Raw genomic sequence first — 25,129 nt, 5'->3', positions numbered from 1 at the left:
GCATTTTTCCAAGCACGGGTCCCTAACCTAGTTCGTGGCCTGGAATGGGGAGGGTTAGCGTGCTGTGTTTGGATCCCAAAGATAATGGCCCTGTGATCTGACCAGGTGAGAGGAAGAATATCCTGTACAAAGATGTCTGAGTTATTGGTAAACAGACCATCTAGTATGTGCCCCGCCTGGTGTGTAGTTCCCTTCACCAATTGTTGAAGTCCTAAGGTTAGGAGATCATCAGTGAGTTGAGTGGTTTCGTGGTTGCCCTGTTCTTCCAGAGGGAAGTTAAAATCTCCTAAGATCATGTATTCCGGCGAACTTATGATAAGATCATTAAAATCAGAGAGTGTGGCAAGGAAAGAATTTCGGGGCCCAGGAGGTCGGTATGGCAAAATTCCCTTGAGGGCTTGTTTGTGATTAATATTAATAGCAAAGGTGGCTGCTTCACAGTTAATGGACTGTATGGGATCGAGTGTAGTGCGATAGAGATTCTTGTAAATGATAGCAAGTCCGCCGCCTCTTCCTATATGTCTATCATGCCTAGCGACACTATAGCCCTCAGGGGTTGCCAGAAAAAAGTCCGGTCCTGAACCAGCATCTCCCCAGGTTTCAGTGGCAAAAAGGAAGTCAAGATCATGGGCAAGAATAAACTTTCTGATCTGTAAGCTGTGACAGGGAAGGGAGCGCGTATTAATGAGCGCTGCTCGATAACCATGGGGCTGAGTGATATGCAATTCATGAAAAGGTATATTGCTAGGGGGGTCTGAGGCTGAGGAGCCAGGAAGACGAGGTTGCGGAAGTTGGTATTGACACCCAGGGCAAGGGGTGGGGGTAACGCCCACTGCAGTGGAGAGAGGCCGAGTAATGCAATGTCGGTCAGAATGGCCAGGGTTCCACTGTCTTAGTTGCAGGGAAGAATAGCATAGTGGAGGGCCAGAAGTTATGGCCCTGGGCCGAGTCCGGTCACGGACGGGCGCAGACGGGCTTGCCTCTGGCGCTCCTCCGCCGCGCCTGCGGCGCGCCCGCTGTGCTGCGCGCTTGCAGGACTCTGTGTTTTATAGTCTCCCCGTCTGAGAGCGTAAATGCACGTTGCAAGATGGCGCTCAAAGTTTAGGATCTAGACCGATCCAAGATGGCGCTCAAAGTTTAGAATCTAGACCGATCCAAGATGGCGCTCGTGACTAGGAAGAGAGAGAGAGAAAGATCCTGCTCAAGCGGCAGGTGAGTGAATTCTGATTTTAAATGAGGGTATGCGGTTCAGAGTGCAGATAAAAACACAGTAAACACAGTAAAAGACACAATAAACACAGTAAAAGACCGAAATCCGGTCAGTGAACTAGCAGCAACGAAGAAAATATTAGTATCAGCAAATGTCCCTGAGTAGGCAGCAGCAAGTACCCTTGGAACAGGTAGTGGCCCCGTTACAACTGACTTCTGCGGCTGAGGCTAAGCGTAATGTCACAAACAGCTGCGCGCTTGCATGACTCTGTGTTTTATAGTCTCCCCGTCTGAGAGCGTAAATGCACGTTGCAAGATGGCGCTCAAAGTTTAGGACCTAGACCGATCCAAGATGGCGCTCAAAGTTTAGGATCTAGACCGATCCAAGATGGCGCTCGTGACTAGGAAGAGAGAGAGAGAAAGATCCTGCTCAAGCGGCAGGTGAGTGAATTCTGATTTTAAATGAGGGTATGCGGTTCAGAGTGCAGATAAAAACACAGTAAACACAGTAAAAGACACAATAAACACAGTAAAAGACCGAAATACGGTCAGTGAACTAGCAGCAACGAAGAAAATATTAGTATCAGCAAATGTCCCTGAGTAGGCAGCAGCAAGTACCCATGGAACAGGTAGTGGCCCCGTTACAACTGACTCCTGCGGCTGAGGCTAAGCGTAATGTCACAAACAGCTGCGCGCTTGCATGACTCTGTGTTTTATAGTCTCCCCGTCTGAGAGCGTAAATGCACGTTGCAAGATGGCGCTCAAAGTTTAGGATCTAGACCGATCCAAGATGGCGCTCAAAGTTTAGGATCTAGACCGATCCAAGATGGCGCTCGTGACTAGGAAGAGAGAGAGAGAAAGATCCTGCTCAAGCGGCAGGTGAGTGAATTCTGATTTTAAATGAGGGTATGCGGTTCAGAGTGCAGATAAAAACACAGTAAACACAGTAAAAGACACAATAACACAGTAAAAGACCGAAATCCGGTCAGTGAACTAGCAGCAACGAAGAAAATATTAGTATCAGCAAATGTCCCTGAGTAGGCAGCAGCAAGTACCCATGGAACAGGTAGTGGCCCTGTTACAACTGACTCCTGCGGCTGAGGCTAAGCGTAATGTCACAAACTTCAGCAACACCCATCGGCTACAAGATAACTCACCAAGACTGCATCAACAAACACGGAGGGAGAATAGCCATTATTCACAAAGAAACCATCCACTGCAACACCACTGCATTCAACACCAACCCTATCATAGAACACCTCAACTTCCAGCTCCTAATCAATGGCAAAACCACCGTCAGAGGCACCCCACTTACAGACCTCCTGGACCTTGGACCATCTTCTGCAACACCATCCCTTAATTCATCGCCCTGCTTACCCTTGACTCTAAACACTATTTCTTACATAGAAACCTCAATTTTTACCTCACTGACCCTAACAACATCAACACCACCAGCCTCCTGGAAAGCATAAACAACATTGAGCTCACTCAACTAGTCACCAACCCCACACACATCCCTGGAATACACTCGACCTTATATTCACAGCAAGTGACAGAGTCAAGTACAACTGTCCCACCGAGCTCACCTGAACAGAAAATGCCATAATTTACCTCACCATCTCAGGATCCCCTAGAACCTCCACCAAGCCACCCAGCACCTCACATTGCAGCTGGAAAAAAGTGTCAGAGAGCCAGTTGATCAAAGCCCTTAGTGTCTCCCACCCTGATGCCGTAACCAACATAGAACAGGCTGTCAATAATTTCTCCACCTGGATCCCCAATCGCACTGACAGAGTCGACCCGATCAAGCCTATCAAACTCAAAAGATCCTGCAAACAGGCTTGTTGGTACACCACGGAACTCAGAACTACAAAATGCAACTGCAAATGACTAGAAGGGAAATGGCACACCAGCAAGGGGCTCACAGACCGATCAACATTCAATACATCCCTCAACAAATACCACCTACTCCTGGAGGAGATAAAAAGGAGTGCCCTTGCCCACCACATCAAAGCCTGTCCCAGCCACAGCAAAGAACTCTTCAACATCATCAGGGAGTTCACCAAAGCTGCCAGTAACATCCTCATTCCCTCCCACTAACTCTGTGACACCCTGGTGGACTTCTTTCATGACAAGATCTCAACCATATACAAACAACTTCAAAATCCAACCCACCACCACCGACTTCCTCAGCCACCTCGCCCCGACAGATGCTAATCCCGACCACCCGCTCACCACCTGGAACCAGCTCACCACACAACACCACAGCCATCATGAACTCCATTCACTAAGGAGCCCCCACGGACCCTTGTTTCCACCACTTTTTTAACCTCAGGAGCAAGATGATCAGCAACGAGCTCACAGACATCTTCATTGCACCCATCACATCCGTAACCTTGCCTGAAGAATGGAAACCCGCAGAAGTTGAATCCCTTCTCAAGAACTCATCTACCGACCCCAGCGAACTCAAGAATTACCATCACATCCCTCTGCTCCCCTTTCTCACTAAAGTCCTCGAAAAAGCCATCAACCACCAACTCAAGGAACACCTAGAGAACAACAATCTTCTGGACACCTCCTGATCTGGATTGCACACCAACCACAGCATGGAAACTGCCCTGATCACTGCCTCTAATGACATCAGAAACCACCTTGACAGGGAAAATGGCGGCCCAGATCCTCCTTGACTGCTCAGCAGTGTTTGACACCATGTCCAACCACAGCCTCATCAGGAGGCTTAACCACATTGCAATGCATGGACATGCCCTCAAATGGATCGCCTCCTTCTTCCCTGGAAGAACCCAGAGAATCCGCCTACCACCCTTTGCTTCGGAACCTAAGAACATCATCTGCCGTGTACCTAAAGGCAGGTTCCTCAGCCCTACACTGTTCAACACCTACATGACCCCCTTGGCCAACATCATCAGAGCCCACTGACTAAACGTCATTTCCCATGCTGACGACACCCAGTTCATCATCTTGTTATCAAAGGATCCCTTCATCATGATGGACAACTTCCGCAGGTGCATGACGAGCATTGCCGATTGGATGAAAGACAAATTCCTAAAACCCAAAACAGACAAATCAGAAGTGCTGATCTTTTGGAAAAACACCTCCCCGTGGAACGATGTCAGGTGTTCTTATGACCTAGGACCGTCACCCACTCCGACAGACCATGCTTGCAACCTTGGCATCATCCTGAACAGCAAGCTTTCCATGAGAAGCCAGATCAACGCAGTCACCAATGCCTGCTTCCAAACGCTTTGCATGCTCCACAAGATCTTTGAATGGCCCCCCGTCCACACCAGACGAACCGTCACTCAAGACCTAGTCACTAGCCAGCTGGACTACGGCAAATCACTCTACATAGCTATCACCTTGCACCTCCTGAAAAGACTGCAGACCATACAGAATTGAGCAACCAGACTGACTCTCGACCTCCCAAAGTGGACCCATATCACCTCCCACCTCAAGAAACTCCACTGGCTCCCCATTCAGAAGAGATGTCAATTCAAGATTCTGATCCACACCTACAAAGCTCTGCACAACCAAGGAACCAGCATACATCAACCACTGTCTGAACTTCCACCAACCCACCAGACAGCTGTACTCCCCCTCCATCTCCCTTGCTCACACCCCCCACATCTGCCAAAGCAAGAGTGGAGGACTCTCCTTCTCCTACCTTGGGGCTAAGTCCTGGAATGACCCTTAACCTCCGTACCTCATCCAGTCGGTGGGAATTCAGAAAAGAACACATGACCTGGCTGTTCAACTAAACTCTCCCTTGCAGCAGGGTTCTCAGCCCCTGAATACTCTCATGGTTGATTAGCCACGCTATACAAGTCTTGCCTGATTGATTGATATGACTGCATATATTGACTTTGAGGTTTAATGGATTAGCAGGTTTGAAAGCTATTTGGTAGGCAGAGGATAAGGACTGCTTGATAAGTAAGCTTGGTGACGAGGCTTGATGTTGCTTTCAATATAAAAGCACACATATAGGAATATCAGTTGACAAATACTTTGAGTAATGACAATATGATAAAGGTTATGTATGTGAAATGAGGGAGGCAGTGAAGAGAGGCATAAAAGGTCAAATGTGCTAAAATATTATGTGTTCTGTTAAGGTTTATTTCATGTGTGGCTAAGAATGGGGCAATATTTCCCTTTTGCCCTTAATGATGTTTTTTATTTTTGATAATATGTGTCTGTCTCTACAAACTTTTAGATTAAAAGGAAGAATGGCTTTATTTGTATTGCTGATTTAATGTACTTGAGTAGTGAGGTTTTAATGGAGGTTGGAATGAGTAATGGTTTGATGTTTTGGACGGTGTGGTGGTAGACAACCAGAGAAAGTAAAAGAAAATGGTTTTGTTTGTATGTTCAAATGAGAAATGTAACAGAACTCTATGTTCTATATGTTTTAATTACATAATGGCAGACACAATAAAATGCAAGACATAGAGCTACACATAAAACATAAGATACAGTTATGTAATGAAATTAGAAAGAAATAACTCACCAGAGCCAGTCCGCCCAACAATCCCAATTGATTCCTTAGGATAAATAGTTAAGTTTAGCCCTTTTAGGACAACTGGTGTGTTTTCTCGATATTTCATGTGATAATCTTTAAAAGTGATTTCTCCCTTAGTTGGCCAGCCCTTTGGAGCCTGTACAACATTGACTTGATTGGATGCCTCTGGAACACAGGTCTGTGAAAAATGCAAACACAAAAACTGAGCAAAATGTATTACCCAAATTAACTAAATTCTGTAATTTTAAAACATTGTCCTTAGATCTGTAGATAGTGAGACTAAACAATAGTACAAATAAGTAGTATTTGTCATCTTTGTTTGGATTACTCCATTATACAAAAGGTATAGTATATAACCAACATTATAAAAAGTAATAAAAACCCATCCAAATTTGCATTCCCGTCAGTTAAACAGCCTTCATAAGCACGTTGTCAACCCTCAGAAATCCATGCCCCCTGTCACATGTAAGATCCTATTAAAACTAATCAGTCGCTGTAGCTCTTCTAATTAGTGCAGTTTCATCAAAGTTTCCCACCTATGCCCTGCATCTTTTCCTGCGGCTTTTAATATCAAAATGAAACACTTCCTTTTTGGAATGATTTTAAAGCCTCTTAGAAATTGATCAAACGCAGCACTAGTTAAAACTATGATGGGTACACCTTAATAATTCTTACAACCGTGAAATATATGGGGATTAAGTAGACTATTGTTTCACAGGGTGTTTGCAAATTATATATAGATAATTAAAGTGACTAATTAACTTGTTTCAAGAATGAGCCATGATGATCTAGAATAGTTCCATCAAAGTTTATTCACAGTTACACTTTAAGAACGTAATCCTAATCAAACCCAACTAGCAGTATAGGTATTTCATCCAGTGCAACACAATTCAACCTTGTCCTAGCTGACACTATGTGAAGAATACACTGGCACAAAATTCCATACCATCAAAGAACATGGAAGACCCAAAGGACATAAACACAACACACAAACATTTGCAAGACGTGGCACAAGGTCACTCATTACAATGCCTGCAGGATTCTTGATGGTTGTACTTCACTGGGTATATACAGATTACTCTGAAGAATACAGAATGAAACCTGTGTGACAGTATCACACAAATCTAATTTTCACACCTTGGAATAATAGTTATTGAGGTAACGCCACATATTTTCCAAATATCTGAGGGATGTAAATGTAGAATATGCAATATTTGCCTGCAAAAATTCTACCAGTTTTTACTGGTCAAAAGTCATAGAAATATTGCCCAAATTGAGATTGTAATGAGGCCTAGGTTACATCGCTAATCACATGGCATTTTCTTGCTCACCGCCAATTGTGCCCTGTTTATGTACTTAGTTGTGGCTGCACTAGGGTGATTGGGCTGGAATCCATGATTCCAGGAGGTACTCAAAATCTAAATCCAGCCAGAATGAGAGTAGCTCCTCAAAATGGGGGCTAATCATGTGGGTCTTTTTTGATTTGTTTCCCTGATTCTGGGGACAAAGCAACTTGTATTTACCACCTGCCAAGAGCAGATGGCAAATATCAGTGTGGGACCTGCTGAGGTTTAGAGTGCTGGCCAGCGGTGGGTAGAACGTCTGGGGTCATGGGTGGCTCTGACCTCTCTGGAGAAATATTGTCTGCTTCCACGTGGTGCTGGAGGTGGCAGGGATGGTCTGGGCTATGCTTGTGCCTGAAGCTCCAGCCACTCTCTGCCCATGGTTTTGCTGGGTGGGGTACACACCCTGTAAAACCAGGTATGGTGTTCCTGCAACTGATTATCCTGGGAATGGGAACACCAGAACATTCTGAATTGGTCAGAGTATTATCCTCTGAGAATACTGCTCCAACCAGATTTATAAAACAATTTTTTTATTGTGTTGAAAACAATCAGAGTAGATGATAAATTACCTTAAAAGCTGTCCCCGTCATTTATCTCACCCTGGAATGACAATAGCAAGGACACATGTCCTAGAAATATGATCTGTGAATATCTGCAAACCATATTAAAGGTAAAAATTCATCCATGTTTTTAACATTTTGTTAAAATATTATCTAATGGGTACAAAGAATCCTTAAGACAATGTAATAATGTTGTATGGTTCCTACTAATTCAGTATGACTGTGCGTTTAAACAGCAGAAGCATCAAAACTATGGGGACTGAGTTCACTCATACAATCAGAATATGCTGGCCTGTTTTCTGGCTCGCTCACAGTGCACCATCTGGACCCCTAAACCTCAAAGGGTACCTGATGGTGTCTGCAACCTTAGAACATGACCCTAATTCCCCCAAAGAAATATTGAAAGCAGATCTACCCTTTCATTGATAACTCAGGCATGCCTAAGGGGAGACACAAAAAATACAAAAATTACCATTTCAAACATTTATTGAAGCAATTGGATTCTTGTGTAATATATGTGTACTGCAATGATTAGTAGAAGGAAACGAAGAATTGTAACCAGCATTACAAGAATGGTGAAAAAGAGGAATAATTCAACCATTATGATGATTGAATTGATTATATGAATATATATAATTGTACTCCTTCCTAGTACTACCTATACTAGAGCGCATAGGGTGAATTTGGTTCTGCCAGATACTCTGGAGAGGTCTAGGTCCCCATTTACCTGTGTGTGTGTGCCATCCAGAAGCCAGTTTGGTGTAGAACAGGCCTCTATTCCTCTCAAGATAGGGATCAGATTTAGCTGGGCCAGAATTCAGGCACAGGTGACCACGACAATCCATGGAAATGCTCCTCTGTCGAGCAAAGCTTTGGGGCAGTTTATCTCATGAAAATTGGACTGATTCGCACTGTGGCTGAGTTCAAATTGAGCTCTCATTATTGAATCTACCATTTCAGAGTTGTCCCCGAACAGACAATAGTATGCAAGGGCAGTATGTGTAGTGTACTTGGTCCATGGACAAAATGTACAATGGTATGATAATGTGCCTACAATAAAATGTATCTGTTATGTTATAAAGGGTTTTATAACGCGCTCAATTACTCAAGAGTGTCCTGACGTGTGTAGTTATCAAAAACCCTGGGGAGTAGAGTGCATAGATCAGCTAGTTGAAAAGAAAAGTTTTAAGCCGTTTCTTGAAGGGTCCAAAATCCTGAATACTTTGTATATCTAGAGGGAGGGAATTCCACGCCAGAGCAGCTTTGACAGAGATGGACTGACCCCCCAATCGGGACCTGCGAAATCGGGGAATGGTCATCCGATGTTGGGTGGCTGAACGCAGAGCTCTGCTGGGGACATAGAAGCAGAACCGCTTCCTGATGTATAAAGGGCCCGATCCATGCAGAACTCTGTGAGCCACCGTAAGAACTTTAAATTGCACACTTTGGACCACCGGAAGCCAATGCAGGTCACGCAAATACTGTCTCACACTAGATCTTCTAGATATGTTAAATAGAAGTCTGGCCGTGGCATTTTGTATAGTTTGTAATTTACTCAGCAGATATCCAGGGATGCCACAATATAGGGCATTGGCATAATCCAAGCGAGAGAGAATAAGTGCCCAAGCGACCGTTTCCTTGGCGTGCCTGGGAAGTAGAGGAAAAAACCTTCTAAGAGATTTAAGAGTGCCAAAACCGACACCGGTGAGTTTCTTGACTTGCACCGAGAAACGAAGGTCGTCACCGAACCATATCCCTAGGTTCTTGGCCGGCGCGCCCGCTGACTTAGGGCGAGGAAAGTCAGGTGGCCACATGTTTTCTTGAAAGGCAGGTGGAAATGAGCCATATAGAAGGACCTCCGATTTATCCTCATTGTATTTCAGTTGGGCACATGCCAACCACTGAAACACGGAGGAAAGGCAGGTCTGCGCCAGAGAAGTCGACAGGTCACCGTCTTTCCACGTAAATAGGAGATGGGTATCATCAGCGTAGCCAATTATTTTTGCCCCCAGCTCCTCTGCCAGGTAAATAAGGGGTGTCAAATAGATGTTAAAGAGTAGAGGGCTCAAGGTCGAGCCTTGCGGTACTCCCGTGGACACTTTCCTGGCAGCTGAAGAAAACAGAGGTGACCAGACCTGCTGGGAGCGATCTTCCAAAAAAGATTTAAGCCAATCCAAGGCTGAGCCTGCAATGCCGATGTTTGCAAGGCAGGTAAGCAGAAGATGGTGGGGTAACGTATCGAAGGCGGCAGAGAGATCGAGCAAAACCAAGGCCGCCCGTGTCCAGGCACTCCCTGATTGTGTCTGCCATTACTACAAGAGCAGCCTCCGTGCTATAATTTTTCCTAAATCCGGATTGAGCCAGATGAAGGACGCCAGAATTTTTGATGAGAGTATCCAGCTGACGGAAAACAATTTTTTCACAGACCTTGGACAGGGCGGTAAGAAGAGAGATGGGACGATAGTTAGCCGCTTGTAGGGGATCTAATGAGGGCTTCTTTAAGAGTAGCAGTAATTTAGCCTGCTTCCAAAGCAGAGGGACCTGCGCCGTGCACAAAGACAGATTAATAATTGATGTCACTTCAGAGTAAACAACCTCAGCTACTCCTGCCAGCACTCTGGCAGGGCATGGGTCACAAGGTGAGCCTGATTTAAGGGTGTTAAAGATAGCCAATATATCTGACCCAGTTGCAGGGGAAAAGCCGGTGCATATAGGCCACGCTGATCGCGGAGAGGTATGGGGCAGATGGTGGGGGACACCAAGTCCCAGAATATTCTTCATCACACTATCTTGGATGGCTTGTATTTTCACAATGAAAAAGGAGGAAAGCTCCTCACACCATTGAAGTGATGTGGGAGAAGCCACTTGTTCGGCGTAAGGAGTCAAAAAGCTTCTGACAATGGAGAAAATCTCTCTACCATTGTTTTTTGCTTTAGCAATATGATCTGCATAAAAGCTGCTCTTAGCCAATTTAATGGCCGCGTAGTAATGGCTTTGAGCTTTACGCAAGGCAGATTTTGCTGATGGAGAGTACTCCAAGCGCCACTGGTGTTCCAGTTTCTTACAGCCCAATTTAAGCTCTCTTAATGCACCAGAATACCAAGGGCGAGATGGAGAGGAGCGCGGCTGCTTTTTAGACATAGGATGGAAGACGGAGCTGACACCCTGCTTAATCCAGGTAGCAAAGCCGTCAACCGCTGCATCTAAGCCACAGTAAAAGAACCAGGCGGGAGAGTGAGAGGGCCGTGTAAAGGGCTGGGATTTCAATTTTCGGTAGAGGTTTGCATTGGACCGGGGCACCGGGGGGCCGCAGCACCCCCAATGGCCAGGAAAAATGGACCAGAAAATGGTCAGACCAAGTAACCTGGATAGGGTTCTCTATAGATAGTGCAAAATTGGAACACACCAGATCAATCATATGGCCACCTAGGTGGGAAGGAACCTTCAACCACTGAGTAAGTTGCGCCAGATCTAGAAGATCGATTAATTCCTTAGTCCCCGGGGACCCGGGACAGTCTATATGGATGTTGAAATCACCCACCAGGAGAAAGTATGTAAGGCGGAGCACAGAAGGGACAATGATGTCATCCAGGCTCTTCAAAAAAGCACTCGACGGGCCGGGGGGACGGTAAACCAATGTGTCACCCAGCGTAAAGTGCGGAGATGGAACAATGGAGAAGTCAAGAGCCTCCCCGTCGACCAGCCCAACTGTCACCTCACTAGTAAAAACCCAAGTGTCTCTTAACACTACAGCTATCCCTCCCCCTCTACCGGTTAAACGGTCGGCTCTAGCATTTTTGTATCCCGAGGGAATAGCTTCCTCAATAACTGGGGTGCAAGAGTCGTTAAGCCAAGATCTGGAAGCAAAACACTTTCTGAGTACACTATCACATGCAAGTATGCAAGCAAAGTATGGTAAAAGTAATTGTCTAAAAATATGTCAATTTTAAACATGAACATGTTAAAATGAGAGAGTTTGCGGACAGGCCATAGTAACCTCACAACACCCACTCCTTGTTTGTAAGGGGGCTTAAAAGCATCAAACTAAAAATAAAAGCATATCCCAAAATCTAAATTTTTAAAATATATAATTGAAACCTAAAAAATATATCACTTTAATAAAATGATAAAGCATATAGAAAGTCCAACTGCAGTGAAAGCCAATTTAAAAGTATGCAATTAATATCTTGCATAAAAGAAATTACCATTTTGCAGTAAAAAAGATGCTGAATTAAAAATTCTTTAAACTCCAAGAATGTTTTAAATGTTCCAAGATTCATTAGAAAAAAGTTACTTCCAGCTTCCGTAGACAATGTGTCCATTGGTGCCCAAATCACAAGTTCCAAAGAAGAAACAGGGTCATGTTCAACCCAATCATCAGCTGCTGAAGGTGTGACAGCCAGTAGTGCAAACGCAGAGGATGAGCCAGAATCCGAAAATCCAGGAGCATCCAAAGGCATCCAAAGAAGGCTCATAATATGCCTTTTGCAGCAATGGCAATCACAGAGGACATCTCTGAAAACGTAATCTTAATGGGTCTATCAGAAGTTCCACATCCATAGATTGTACTAGTTGCATGTTTCAAGGCATATATCCAAAGCACACTTGAAAGTGCACAGCAAACAGTGGAACACTGGCTGTATACAATGTAACCATACAGGTTGAAGGGACAAGGATCAGTTGTCATTCAGTTCCTGAAGTAATTGCGTGCAAAAGTTAAGCAATCAAGACATAGCAGCACATGTGGTAGTGCTATTCCCATTTGAACGTGTGCTGGAACATCTATTGTGGAGCAGCAAAAATAGAAGGAGAATCCAGACAATCCGAAATAGAATAAGTTGTATGCCTCCAAAGACGCTAGAAACCAGGGAGTTTATAAAAGATGGACTCAATCTGAAGACAGTCTCGAAAGTACAAATAAACCCAGCAATAAATATACATTGCATAGTTTTTTTAACCCCTTCAGCGCGGCGCGGATTACCGCGCTGTGCTGAAGGTTCCGTGCGCGGGCGGTTCCGTCATGCGCACAGCGCGACCGACGCGCATGACGGAACCACTCCGTCATATGCATCGAAGGGGTTAAATGTTGTGGTAGGTTAGTGAGTAGTAGCAATTGCATTTCAGGAGAAGACCTTGCAACTTGCAGGTCAAACGTCTCTCCTGTAGATCCTAAAGAAACTTCTTTCTGAAATAATAAGGCTTTTAGTCTGCTCGGACTATCACATTTCACATTAAAAGTAGCAATTGAAGGCCAAACCATCACTTCTCTGACTGTACGAGCCAGTGGAAAAAGCCCATTCGTGCAACAGGTCACCACCCTAGAAACCGTCACCACATACGGTCCTCCCGGTCTCATCCCACAGCAACCTTTAACATTCAACATCAAATAACTTCTATTGGAAAGCAATCTGAATGCCAGACGAATTACAGCAGCTGGGGAACCCTTCAGATAACAAGCAAAGTTGAAGCATTACAAGCTCCATGAAGTGTGACCTCCCTGCAAACTAAAGAATGGCCAAATGTATTCTCGCAGTCTGTACTGCTACGAAAAACTTCAGTTTCCCCATTCCTACACCTGTAATCAAAAGGTAGGATTCATGTCCTCATTGAAAAAGCACTTTTTTTTGCTCGTCTGGCAGAGGGAATTGGGGGGAATGTTTTAATTGTGAAATTGTTGTATATCGGAATTTAAAAAAAAAGTTTTTGCAGAAATGGTTTCATTTGCGTGACATTTTTAAAAATTGCTAGAAAGTAGAGTGCACTATAGTCCACGCTTCTCTGGTTGCTTTCTTGGGAGGCTATTGCGGGATAGCGGCCATCTTGGACGGGAATCGCGTTGCTCGCGGTCAGCGTCCCAGTTGATGCACACTGTTCGCCGGCTTGAAGCAAACCCTATTTAATTGGGTTAGTCCGGTGGTGCGGTGCATGGGAAAAGGTTAATTTGTTATTGGTCACTATCCTCATTGAAAAAGCACTTTTATTTTGCTTGTCTGGCAGAGGGAATTGGGGGGAATGTTTTAATTGTGAAATTGTTGTATCTCGGAATTTAAAAAAAATGTTTTTGCAGAAATGGTTTTATTTGCATGACATTTTTAAAAAAACGCTAGAAAGTAGAGTGCACTATATTCCACGCTTCTCTGGTTGCTTTCTTGGGAGGCTATTGCGGGATAGCGGCCATCTTGGATGGGACTCGCGTTGCTCGCAGTCAGCGTCCCAGTTGATACAGGCTGCTCGCCGGCTTCAGCCACACCCTATTTGATGGCGTCTGCTCGGACGCGCAGCGGGCGAGCGCAGCGGGTGTGCCGTTGGCGCGCCAAAGGCGCACCTAAGGCAAGCCCGTCTGCGCCCGTCAGTGCTAAGTCAGCACTCAGGGCGAGCCATTCTGCCCGATTCGATTCAGGGGGTAGCAATGTTATTCACTTTTCGAGTGAGTTATTGAAATCTTTCAGACCTATTCCTTGTCCGTCACATAGCGGCAAGTGGGTAGGGTCTTCAAGGGACTACGTTTGTGTGGACTGTGGGTTCATATTCACACCGGAGCCCCCTTTGATTGATATGCCTGCTGATATAGTCAAGACTGGGAGCATTAGTGCGTGCCTCATTAATGCTAGATCTTTGAAGAAGCACTATGTTGATGTTGCTGATTTGATTATTGATAATTGTTTAGACCTATTGTTTATAACCGAGACTTAGCTTGATGCCTTCCCTATTCCCATTGTGGCCTTGGCTACACCTGCTGGCTTTAAAGTTCATCGGGTGGATCGCCCAGTAGGCAGAGGTGGTGGTCTGGCCATTGTGTATAGGGAGTGTTGGTCTCTTTTTAGTGAAACATCTACCCTCTGGGGAGACTGTGAGGTCTTGGATTTTCACCTGCAACTCTGCCCATTTTACTCAGGGGGGGGTCCCTGATTTATCGACCACCTGGATCAGCCAGGGTTTTCTTGGATACCTGTGAGGATGCGTTGGCAGAGCCGGCACTGCGTTTCTAGAATTATGTGTTTCTTGGAGATGTCATTCTCCACCTTGATCACACTGAGACGACTGATTCAACAGCGCTTCTGGACTCCCTTCACTTGGCCAATCTTTCACAACGGGTCATGCACCCTACCCATCAAGGCGGGCACACTTTAGATATCATCTGTTCCAATTTTCCTGTATCAGAGGTGAGGCCGAGGCCGGTTGCTTGGTCGGATCATTTCCCCATATTTTTTTCTTGGGATATTAAGCATCTTTCAAGGCCAGTCAACCACCACCGTCCCCCATCCACTAGGAAAATGGACCCTGGGCAGCTTAGTAGCTCTCTGGCAACCTCCAGGCCCTTCTTTCGGGGGGACCTGGAGGAAAATGTGTCCCAGTTTGCTGACTGGATCACAAGTTCGGTTGCGACTCTGTCAGCACCATGTCAACTAAGGGTGAGGATAGAGTCCCCCTCTAAGCCTTGGTTCACTCCCGAGTTGAGGAATCTGAAACATGCATGTAAAATATTGGAGAGAGCTTGGCGCTCCAGTGGTTACTGTCCTATTGCTAAACTCGCCCTTAGAACCAAACAAAAACTTTATTATATGGCCATTGGAGAGGCCAAAGACCAGCACTACTCTGCCCGCATTGAGAGGGCCAATAACAATCCAAAAGAAATGTTTGCGGAGACCTGGTGTAATACCTTGGCTAATTTTTTTTGGGATAAAATAATTAGCATCCAAGAGACGTTTCCCCCAGGAAGCTTATAGGTGCCTTGTTGGCGAGGCCGATGGAAAAATCTGCCCCCTCTTTTTTTGCGTTTAGACCGGTCGATCTCCCTAGCTCTCTTAGGATTCTTAAGGCACTAAAGTCGGGATCACCTAACGACCCATTTGCTGCCAGACTTTTGTCTGATGTGGCAGATATTATTAACTCAGAAGTGAATTTAATGGTCAATAAATCGCTTCGCGAGGCGCATGTTCCTCTATCATGGAAGCAGGCACTGATTCTTCCCCTTCTTAAGAAGCCGTCACTTGACCCTCTGTTACCTGAGAATTACCGCCCTATCTCGCTTCTGCCTAGTTTGGCTAAGGGTTGCGAAAGGGTGGTTACGTCTCAACTTACCAATTATGTTGAGGTGTCAGGCTTGCTTCATCCGGCACAATCTGGCTTCCGTGCCTCATATAGCATGGAGTCAGCATTGCTAGAGGTGACGGAGGTGATCCGGGAGTGTCTGGATGCAGGTGGGAAAGCAGCCTTGGTGATGCTAGATCTCTCGGCGGCTTTCGACACCGTGCCCCACTCCCTGCTCCTTGACCGTCTTTCAGATATAGGTATTTCTGGCTCAGCTCTGCAGTGGATCAGGTCTTTCTTGGAGGGACGGTCGCAGCAGGTCTGGCTCCCTCCATGTGCCTCCGCGCCTATGCAGGTGACTACGGGTGTGCCGCAGGGGTCATCACTTAGCCCCCTGCTTTTTAACATCGATGTGACTCCGCTGGTCCATCTTGCGGAGTCATTGGGAGCTAAAGTGATGGCATATGCTGCCGATACTCAGGTCTGGTTTTCTTGGAACAGGGAGGACGACTCGGTTGTGGCTGCGCAACATTGTTTGTCTTCAGTCTTTCATTGGTTGGCGAATGCTCAGCTGAAATGCAATGAAGGAAAATCTGAAGTACTTTTGTATGGCTCTTTCTCGTTGGACTTTAGAGATAGGCTTTGGCCACCCGGTTTTCCCCGACCAACTACAAGTAAAGGCGCCGCAAAAAATCTTGGCGTCTGGTTCGACGAAAACCTGAATTTTTCGACACAGGTTAAGAAGCTGGCCGGTACCTGCTTTGGCACTGTGAAAACCTTGAGGACGTTTCTTCCTCTTTTGCCAGGTAGTGCCAAAGAAACTGTGGTCCATGCCCTTATTTTATCCCGTTTGGACTATGCCAACGCCCTCCTGGTTGGCAGCCCGGGTTTTCTAGTAAAGAAATTGCAAGTCGTTCAAAACTCGGCGGCCAGGCTTCTTTTGGGTCTGCGATCAAGGCTTAGTGTTCGCACTCAACTGCATTTCTTGCATTGGCTCCCAGTCGAATCTCATCTGAAATTCAAAATGTTATCCATTGCCCATCGGGCCCTCTATGGCCTGGGCCCTATCTATTTGCAGAAGAGGTTTGCCTTTTACACACCAGGGAGACAGCTGCGCTCGTCTGCTCAGCTGCTGGTTCAGACCCCCAGGTTTAATCGACAAAGACTTGGGGGGAACTCCTTTGTGCATAAAGCTGGCCTTGCCTGGAATTTGCTGCCCTTGGCTCTTCGGGCTACCAGGACCCTCTGTTGTTTAAGAAAAAACTAAAAACGCTGCTTTTTTAGTTTTTGATTGGTGTGCATTTCTTTCTCTTTTTCTGAAGCAAGCGCCGGGACACTTTTGAGTAGCCGTGCGCTGTACAAATTAAATATAACATAATATAACATGTCTCATGTACAAATCTCTCCCCTAACGCTTCATAGCTGCATACCTGAAAGTGTTACAAACAGGACGGGAAGTGAAATGTTGAAATGGCAAATAAATAAATCAATTAATTAACCAAGCTGCTGGTGTTTCTGGCACAGTAAAAGTTAATTTCTCTATATGTTCTATGTTTAACATTGTGTATGTTCTGTCCTTCTTCGCCAATGTTTTCTGCATACGTTAGATTATATGGCAGAAATAAATTGCTAGCATTTAAGTGCTTCCAGGGCACCTAACCACTTTTCCGGGTCTGCTATATCCATCTTAATAACATGATAGATCTAAGCTGACTTTGTCTGTGTTGTAAGAGGGTCGTCATTCGGTATGATGTCGATAACCAACAGCGCAATGTTACTCAAAGAATAAATTCTAGTGGATAATGTGGTCATTCCATTGTCAACCACTGCTAAAACATTTCCTAAATTTACTCTGTCAACCTAACGTATCAGCTCAGCAGCTCCCTGCTGTGAAACCTTTCAAAGCTCATTGTTCACAGCATACAAAATGCATTTATGATGTGGCTTTCTAATAAAAAATACTGTAAATACATGTTATCGGAAGGGAGAGATACGTTTTTTTCACCTCATCAAATGTAGAATGCTGTAGTCATTGAAAGCATAACTTTCCCACACTGTATGTTGTGACAACTCCTGACTGTTGTGTCTCCACATAATGTGGGTATGCTCTGTTTATTCTAAAACCCTTTGTGCTGTTCAATAAACGTGCATGAGAATCATTAGTATCTAATTGCCATACTGGCCACTCCTCTGGACTGGAATGTAAAAAATTATTTGTACCATTCTGAAGCATACCGTTGAGCTGCTCTTCTATAAATTTTATGAATTTTTTTCCAATTTCCAAAATGTGCAAATGTGTGGTGTGTTCAAGTCTTTAATCTTAGCCAAGCCCAGGCAGAATGTTTGTTGTACAGTCTTGTTCAGAAAATTAATTTGTCTTGGAATTAAACACACTCTTAGCAAAGTCTAATTGCTTTGAACGTGGCAATCTCTTGTTTCCTCAAAAAGCTTTAAAATCAATATTGTATTGATAACTGAGAAATAAAGGAGGCAGAATAAATTAATTTAGTTTAACTCAGCAGCAGGAGTTTATAATAATAAGACTCTGGGTCTTCGGGGTTATTGCCAGAAAAATATGCAAACTTCTATAAATATGTTTTGGAGCTACTCAAAGGTGGTGTAAGGCAATATTTCAATTGTGTATAATTAAATGCTGCACGTGAAGTATTAGTTCTGTGTAAATAATGGTGTGCATGGTGATAATAACAAAACATGTCATCCTTATTCTATGTACCGGTATACATATCTTCAATTTCAAATACAGTATAATGCTCTAGCTCAGAAAGCATAGACCTAACCATATTAATATTCCAATCATCAGAGATGCTGCCAGGAATAATCACGTCTTTAAGTGCAATCTTAAATACATACGGTATTAGTGAAGTCTTTGTGGGACCAAAAACATCCAATGGGACCTTTATCCCAAACAATGTCATCCGGGACAGGAACAGCAGAAATATTCACAAGGAACAGGTGTCTTCGTACTTTATTTGATGAAGAATGATGCTTCAATACGTCCAATACCAGTTCAACAGTAAGGTGTTATGGGAGATAATTTCCATTCAGAAGCAAAAAGAATACTGTCACAAAACCACTCCAGATGAAAAGGAAAAGCAACAAGATATAAATCCAAGTGTAAATCCAAGGTGTAACAATGTATGTTTTTTGGGCCAAATATTAAATGGACAAATTCTATGCAATTGTTGGTCCGACGAATCAAAGGAAAAGGCATCAATGTCGGCAAAATAGCCAGAGGCAGTCTGTGCAAAAACAGGGTTCTCACAGGGCAGTGTTGAACTAGTAGATAACTCCAAAGGTGGGTCATAATACACGACTTCGTTGTTAGCATGTGCTGTCGAAGACTGTGAGGTCACATACAGTATGGGTATGGTGTTGGTAGATATAATTGGAAGTATAAAAACCTCAGTGTCAGATTTTCCCTGCCGGTGAACAGAAACTTCTGCATTTGTTAATGCTTGTGAAGGGATTTCCCGTATGGTAGTAAGAGGAGGCAGGTCACTACTGAGGAGCCCTCGTGGCCTACTGTATAGGACTGGCCACATGGTATGGTTTGATTAGATCAATTGACACAAAGCTTTGTTTTTTCAAGCAGCAAGAGACTGTAAAAGTACTGTTCAGAAACATTCAACTGCCAGGACCAACACCGATGCTCTGTAAGACAGGCCGAATTCTCTCTTATCCAAGATCTTTTCTCTGACCAGATCCCCAATCTTTGGATTCCAGCCAGGAGTTGCAGGTTACACCTGCACTTCTCCAGTGGCAGAATGTTTCTCAAGCTTGTTGTAGTGCTTTGAAGTCTTTCAGTTCCTGTAAGACAACCAAATGTTTATGGATATCAAAAGGCGTTTCCACCGTATTTCCTTCAAGATGATAGGGCGAGGAATAATGCACAGCCACACCCAAGGTACCCATGGTATCCTGGTAATCCTGAGAGGCAAGCGCTGGGCCCTGGTCTGAATGGAATGCTGCTACTGCATATTTCCTGATGAAGACTTACAGATCTTTTATACAGTTCAAGTATCAGCCGATCGCTGTGGACATAACCATAGGAATCTAGAAAATAAGTCCACCACTAAAAAAATGCATTTAAAGGAGCCATTACTATTTAGTGGCCCACAGTGGTCCAAGTACACACAGGCCACAGGCTTGTTTGAAATCAAGAGAGGCATCTACACTGGGCGTGCTGTGGTGGAAACCTTTATTTGTTGGCAAATGCCACAGTTAAAGACATACTGTTTAGTCTGCTTGTATAGACCTGGTCACCAATAGTGTTGCTGTAGTAATTAAACTGTAGCCACAACACAAACATCAGCAGATGCTAGCCCCTCATTAGCTGCCATGATTAATTCTGGTCTGTTATCTGAATTTGGAATGATTCTATCCCTCACTCTGGTAAGACAAGAAAGCTGAATGATTTGTGCACTCAGTAGGTAGGAGTAGTTTGCTGGATATGATTTGTACAACAGCGCAAATCTGTAACAGCCGTCATGATATCTCCATCTACCCTCGTGTGGGAGTGAGTTATTGCAGCTACCACAGCAGTTTGCACTGTTGCCTTTGCAACTTCATCAGCTAGTGAATTTAATGCAGCATTTATTCCTACACGTTGGTGGCTCAGTGTATGGATAACATGAGCCCGTGTCAAATTTGCTTTGAGATTTGCCACCTTTACCCAAAGCATCTTGTGCTTGAGAGTATAACCTTTAGAGTCTCTGAATCCATTCTGGCTCCAATAATGTAAGTACTCATTGTAAGACAGGGCACAATAATACAAATCACATACTATAAGTGTGGGGGATTCAGGATTAATATTCTCTAGAGCCAGAAATAGAGCTTTCACTTCAGCCAGATGTGCAGTGCAATCACCTAGTGGCTGCAAAAAAGTTTTGAGAAGCTGGAAGATTCCATCCTTCGTTTAAACCCTTAGCACTGCGAAAGCAGCAGAGTATTGATGTTTTGTTCCAACTGCAGGCTGGGCAGAACCATCAATTTAGATTGTGAAGTCATACTGACCTAGAGTCATAACTTTACTGGGCAAAGGGTATTCCTGTTCAAATTGTAGGTATGCTTGCTTGTGTAATGTGGAGTCAAAGACATATGGCCTGATTTAGATTTTGGTGGGGTTGGTCTTTAACAACAGTAACAGATATCCCATCTGCCAAAATATAAATCACATAGGCTATTATGGGAATTATATTTTGGCAGACGGGATATCCATCACCAGTAACCTGTCTGCCAACATCTAAATCAGGCCTCTAGTCTACGTCAATTGCTGTTAGTGAAGTGGCCTACTGTATCCATCTAGGATGCCATACTTTTGCATTCATGATACTGGCCTTTGGGAGTCACAGCAATTATGCATTTCTCCTGTGCCAATAATTTTGCCTTGACAATGCCATCTGAACTGCAGTCTGTATTAATTCATAAAACGGTTTAACCTTTCGTGCATAATTTGGTATGTATGCTCTACCAAAATTTTGAAAACCGAAAAGTCATTGTAACTATTTGAATGTGTTGGATGGTTGTAAGAGTGCACATTCTCTAGGAAATGCAGTGCTAAGCTTTTGCCATCAATCGATAGCTCATATCCAAAAAACAGTGCATTGAGAAAGGCAATTTTTGATTTTTGGAGATTAAATTTGTAGCATATTTCAACAAATCCTACAATAATGCAGTCTACTCTGGTCAGGCGTGTTTCTAAGTCATCATCTGTAAGATATATGTCAGCAACATAGGACAAAGCTTCTTGGTCAAAATTCTGGAACAGTCCTCTTACACGGGCAGAGAACAAGCCTGGGCTGTTCCTATACCCTTGAGGCAATCGCCAAAATTGTCTTGTAATCCGAGCATGATAAATGCTGTCAAATACCTGCTTTGAGGTGCTATGTTTTGGCAGAAAAAAGCCATTCAAAATGTCACATGTTGTTTAGTACTTTTTGCACACAATTTTGTTCATAGGTGCTGTGGCTGTGTATATTTTGTACTGCAAATGTGCAAGTGTAAATGTTTTATTGTCTGTATTCTAAGACTAAGCAGTATGAATGGTCTGGTTTTGCTACATAAAAAAGGATGGTTCATTGGTAAAATACACGGCTCAATTATGCATTGATATTTAAGTTAGAATTTCTCTAACTGGGTGTTTAGCTTCATGTTTAATAGGGTATTGCGGTTGCACTTGCGGGCTGGACTTTATAGGGATTATATGATAGGGTTAATCTTCATCCCAGCCTTCATAGTTGAGTTATAATGCCAGGGCTTGTACAAGGGCCAACTCCTTGCAATATGCATGTTTAACTGCTTCAGGAACTAGGACTGAGAAGGATGGTAATATCATATTTTACCCTGGTGGCTAATCTTTTTGAGCCAAGAGAATGTCATGGCCAAATGTTAGGTTCTCCCAGAAGAGAACTTTAATGGTTTGGGTATATCACTCTTAATTTTGGAGTTGCAAAACTACACGTTGGGGGCGTGGCTTGGGTTCCGAGCATGGCGGACACTTCTTGCTAGAGCTCCGCCACCTCGGCCACCTAGCCGTCAAATATCCTGCACCTATCCTCTCCCTGTGCCACTGCAGCTGGAGCGCTTGTCTGGGGAGCTGACCGGGAGCACCGGCCGCGCTGAGGAGCCGTCCGGGACGGAGGGGCGAGACGAGCGAGGGGTCCTTCCCGGGCCGGGGAACACAGCCACGTGAGGCCGCGGCTTGTGGCCTTTCGACGGCGCCCGCCTCAACAGGAGACGGAGGGCGGCTGGCTACCCGGAGGACGCCGGCGCCCCTGATGCACCAGGATATCCTCGGCTGGGGGGCAGTGTTAGTGTCGGGGCCAGTCCAGGCCGAACACCACGGACAGCGAGGCGCTGGAGAAGCGGTGCTGCCCTGAGCCAACCGGGTGGGTGCGACGGCTGTCGGGCCGGGATCGTCCCGCAACGCCATCCGGGGGTCGATGGAGCGCCCGTACCAGCAGAGGCGGCGTAGAGCGGACGACGAGGGCAGCTTGCAGACCCGGGCCTGAGACGGCGGCGGCCGCGGTTCCACCGAGCCAGCCGCCAGCACTGTGGACGGCGGCGGCGGTCCCTGGTCGGCTCGTCGGCGACGCTGCTGGTGTGGAGATGGGGCCGGACCCGGGAAGAGGCTGAGGAGCGGGCCGAGCCCCGGGGCCGGAGACGCGGCGGAGGTCAGCTGGGGCCTGCCTCCCACACACGCCTGGGGGCTGCTGGGCCCCGAACGACTGTGAAGGTCTGTGGCCTGCGGAGGGCCCAGGGTGGCGACTTGAGGAGCGACTCTCCCTGCCGGGAGGTGTCACGGGGTGTAGGAGCGGCACGCCGGGGCCGGGTTGACCACGGGAGGCCCCGCATCGTGAGCAGGGGAGCCGGGTATCCACAGTGGTCAGGACACGACGTTTGGGGCAGCAACATCCCCGGCCTACATCAGTGGCACGAGGATAACCATCGGCATTGGGAAGGACCGACAGCTGGGGGGGGCGGCCAAACAGCCCACCCTTGATCACTTTGCTAAGCCACCGACGTCCAAGGACTCCCCCGAAGGCCTGTCCCACGACTCGGCTACCCTCCTGGCTGCCATTAACAAATCCCACGCGTCCCTGGAGTCCCAGATCGGCGCGGTGGGGTCGGAGGTCTCATTTCTGCGTCAGGATATGCGCAAGGCGGTGGAACGGATCACCGACGCTGAGAACAGGGTCTCCACAGTGGAAGATAATGTTACGTCTCTCCAGGCCACGGTGGACAAATTGACGGCCACGACTCAAGACCTGGCCGCCAGAGTGGAGGACGCGGAAGGCCGGGCCCGCCGCAATAACGTGCGCCTGGTGGGCTTTCCAGAAAATTGCGAGGGGACATCCATGCTCCAGTTTCTGACAGATTGGCTCCTTAAGGTTTTCCCAGCGGAACACAGATCGCCTTGCTTTGTGGTGGAAAGAGCCCACCGGGCGCTGACCCAAAAACCTCCGCGGGGCGCGCGGCCCAGACCGGTGATTGCGCGCTTTCTCAATTATGCGGATAGAGACGCTCTCTTGCGACATGCCCGCTTACATGGAGACCTCATGAGATATGACTCCCAGCCCATCTTGATCTTCCCAGACTACACCAGGCTGGTCCAGCAACAGCGGCAGTCTTTTGTCGAGGTCAAGAGGAAACTCCGTGAACTGAACTTATCCTATGCCCTGCTCTTCCCGGCTCGGCTGCAAGTGATCTTCCAGGAGAAAACTCATTTCTTTGACACTCCGAATAGTGCCCTTAGGTGGCTGGAGGAGCACCACAGAACTCGGCCCCACACCCCACCGGCCTTGGACTCAGACTCCTCTCAGACTTCCCATCGACAGGCGCAGCAAGATGGGGCCTGTCGCCCTAAACGCCACAGGTCGCGCACCAACTGGCGCTCTCGCTCCCCGGCTGCGGCAGCTACATAGATGGACCTACACAGATTTGGCGCCCGAGAGCGTCACCGATCATCACTTCCCCAGCGGACTGGTATCGTATGATCAGGCACACAGAAACTCCTAGCGGCTATGGTAGCCTGTCCATTGTTTAGTTGTGGGAGGGAGGGCTTGATGGGGGGGATACATTGGTGGTCGCATATCTGGACTCAAGTTGGAGCCGGTGGGAGATTGGCACCGCGACAGATACTTCATGTTTGGGGAAGTATGGGGGGGTTTGGGTGGATAAGGGGGCTGGGGGTTCGGGGCTCGGAGGGGAGGGAGTTGTTTTGTTACGGGGTTTGTTGTTCTCGCACACACATCGCCACGAAAGGTCCGCATCCCCCCGAGGGGGGGGCTCCTCCGGGCCTATCTCTTGACTTGCTATGGCACAGAGTCATAACGCCGGCCATTTGGCCGTCCTGAATGTTGTGTCCTGGAATGTTCGGGGCCTGCTAGACAAGATTAAGCGGGGGCGGTGCTGCGGGTGGGTAAGGCGTACGGCACGGATGTTCTTATGCTCCAAGAAACCCATCTCCAGGGGTCCAAGGCGCCGTGCCTGGCACGCTTCGGCTACACCACCGTCCTGCATTCCGGTTACACTAGGGGTTCCCGAGGAGTAGCGCTATTAATTCATCGCAGGGTTCCCTTTCAAATCGACAGGCGATGGGTAGATGATGGAGGGAGGTACATTATTGTGTCAGGAACGCTGGGCGGGGAACCGGTCACCCTTGGTAGCGTGTATGCGCCCCCGCCGCTCGGCCAAACGTTTGTGCAGGTAATTACTCGGGTCTGGGGCGGGCTGCCACAGGGCCTGGTGTTGTTGGGCGGGGACTGGAACGCCACAATGGGTGGGTTGGACAGGCTGCGCATGCAGGGGCGACCGGCAGCTCACACGGACTCCCGATTACATTCGCTAGCGACCACCTTGGGTTGGGCCGATTCTTGGCGTGCACTGCATCCAACACTGCAAGGTTACACCTACCTTTCGGCGGCCCA

At 46.4% G+C, this 25,129-nt stretch overlaps 1 protein-coding gene across 2 annotated transcripts in view; it reads right to left on the bottom strand.

Moving 5' to 3' along the window:
* The window catches only part of LOC146776281 (ATP-binding cassette sub-family C member 12-like), a 1,395,717-nt gene that overhangs the window by 159,718 nt on the left and 1,210,870 nt on the right, over nt 1-25,129 (bottom strand). For both annotated transcript variants that reach the window (XM_085639684.1, XM_085639683.1), the window contains exon 26: nt 5,732-5,921. In XM_085639684.1, the coding sequence (XP_085495810.1) occupies nt 5,732-5,921 (190 nt within the window). The remainder of the gene's footprint in view (nt 1-5,731; nt 5,922-25,129) is intronic.

This window comes from Triturus cristatus, chromosome 12 (assembly GCF_964204655.1).
Source record: "Triturus cristatus chromosome 12, aTriCri1.1, whole genome shotgun sequence".
NCBI classification, from domain to species: Eukaryota; Metazoa; Chordata; class Amphibia; order Caudata; family Salamandridae; genus Triturus; species Triturus cristatus.
Note: the sequence above shows the minus strand (reverse complement) of the source record. Positions and strands in the feature narration are given on the sequence as shown.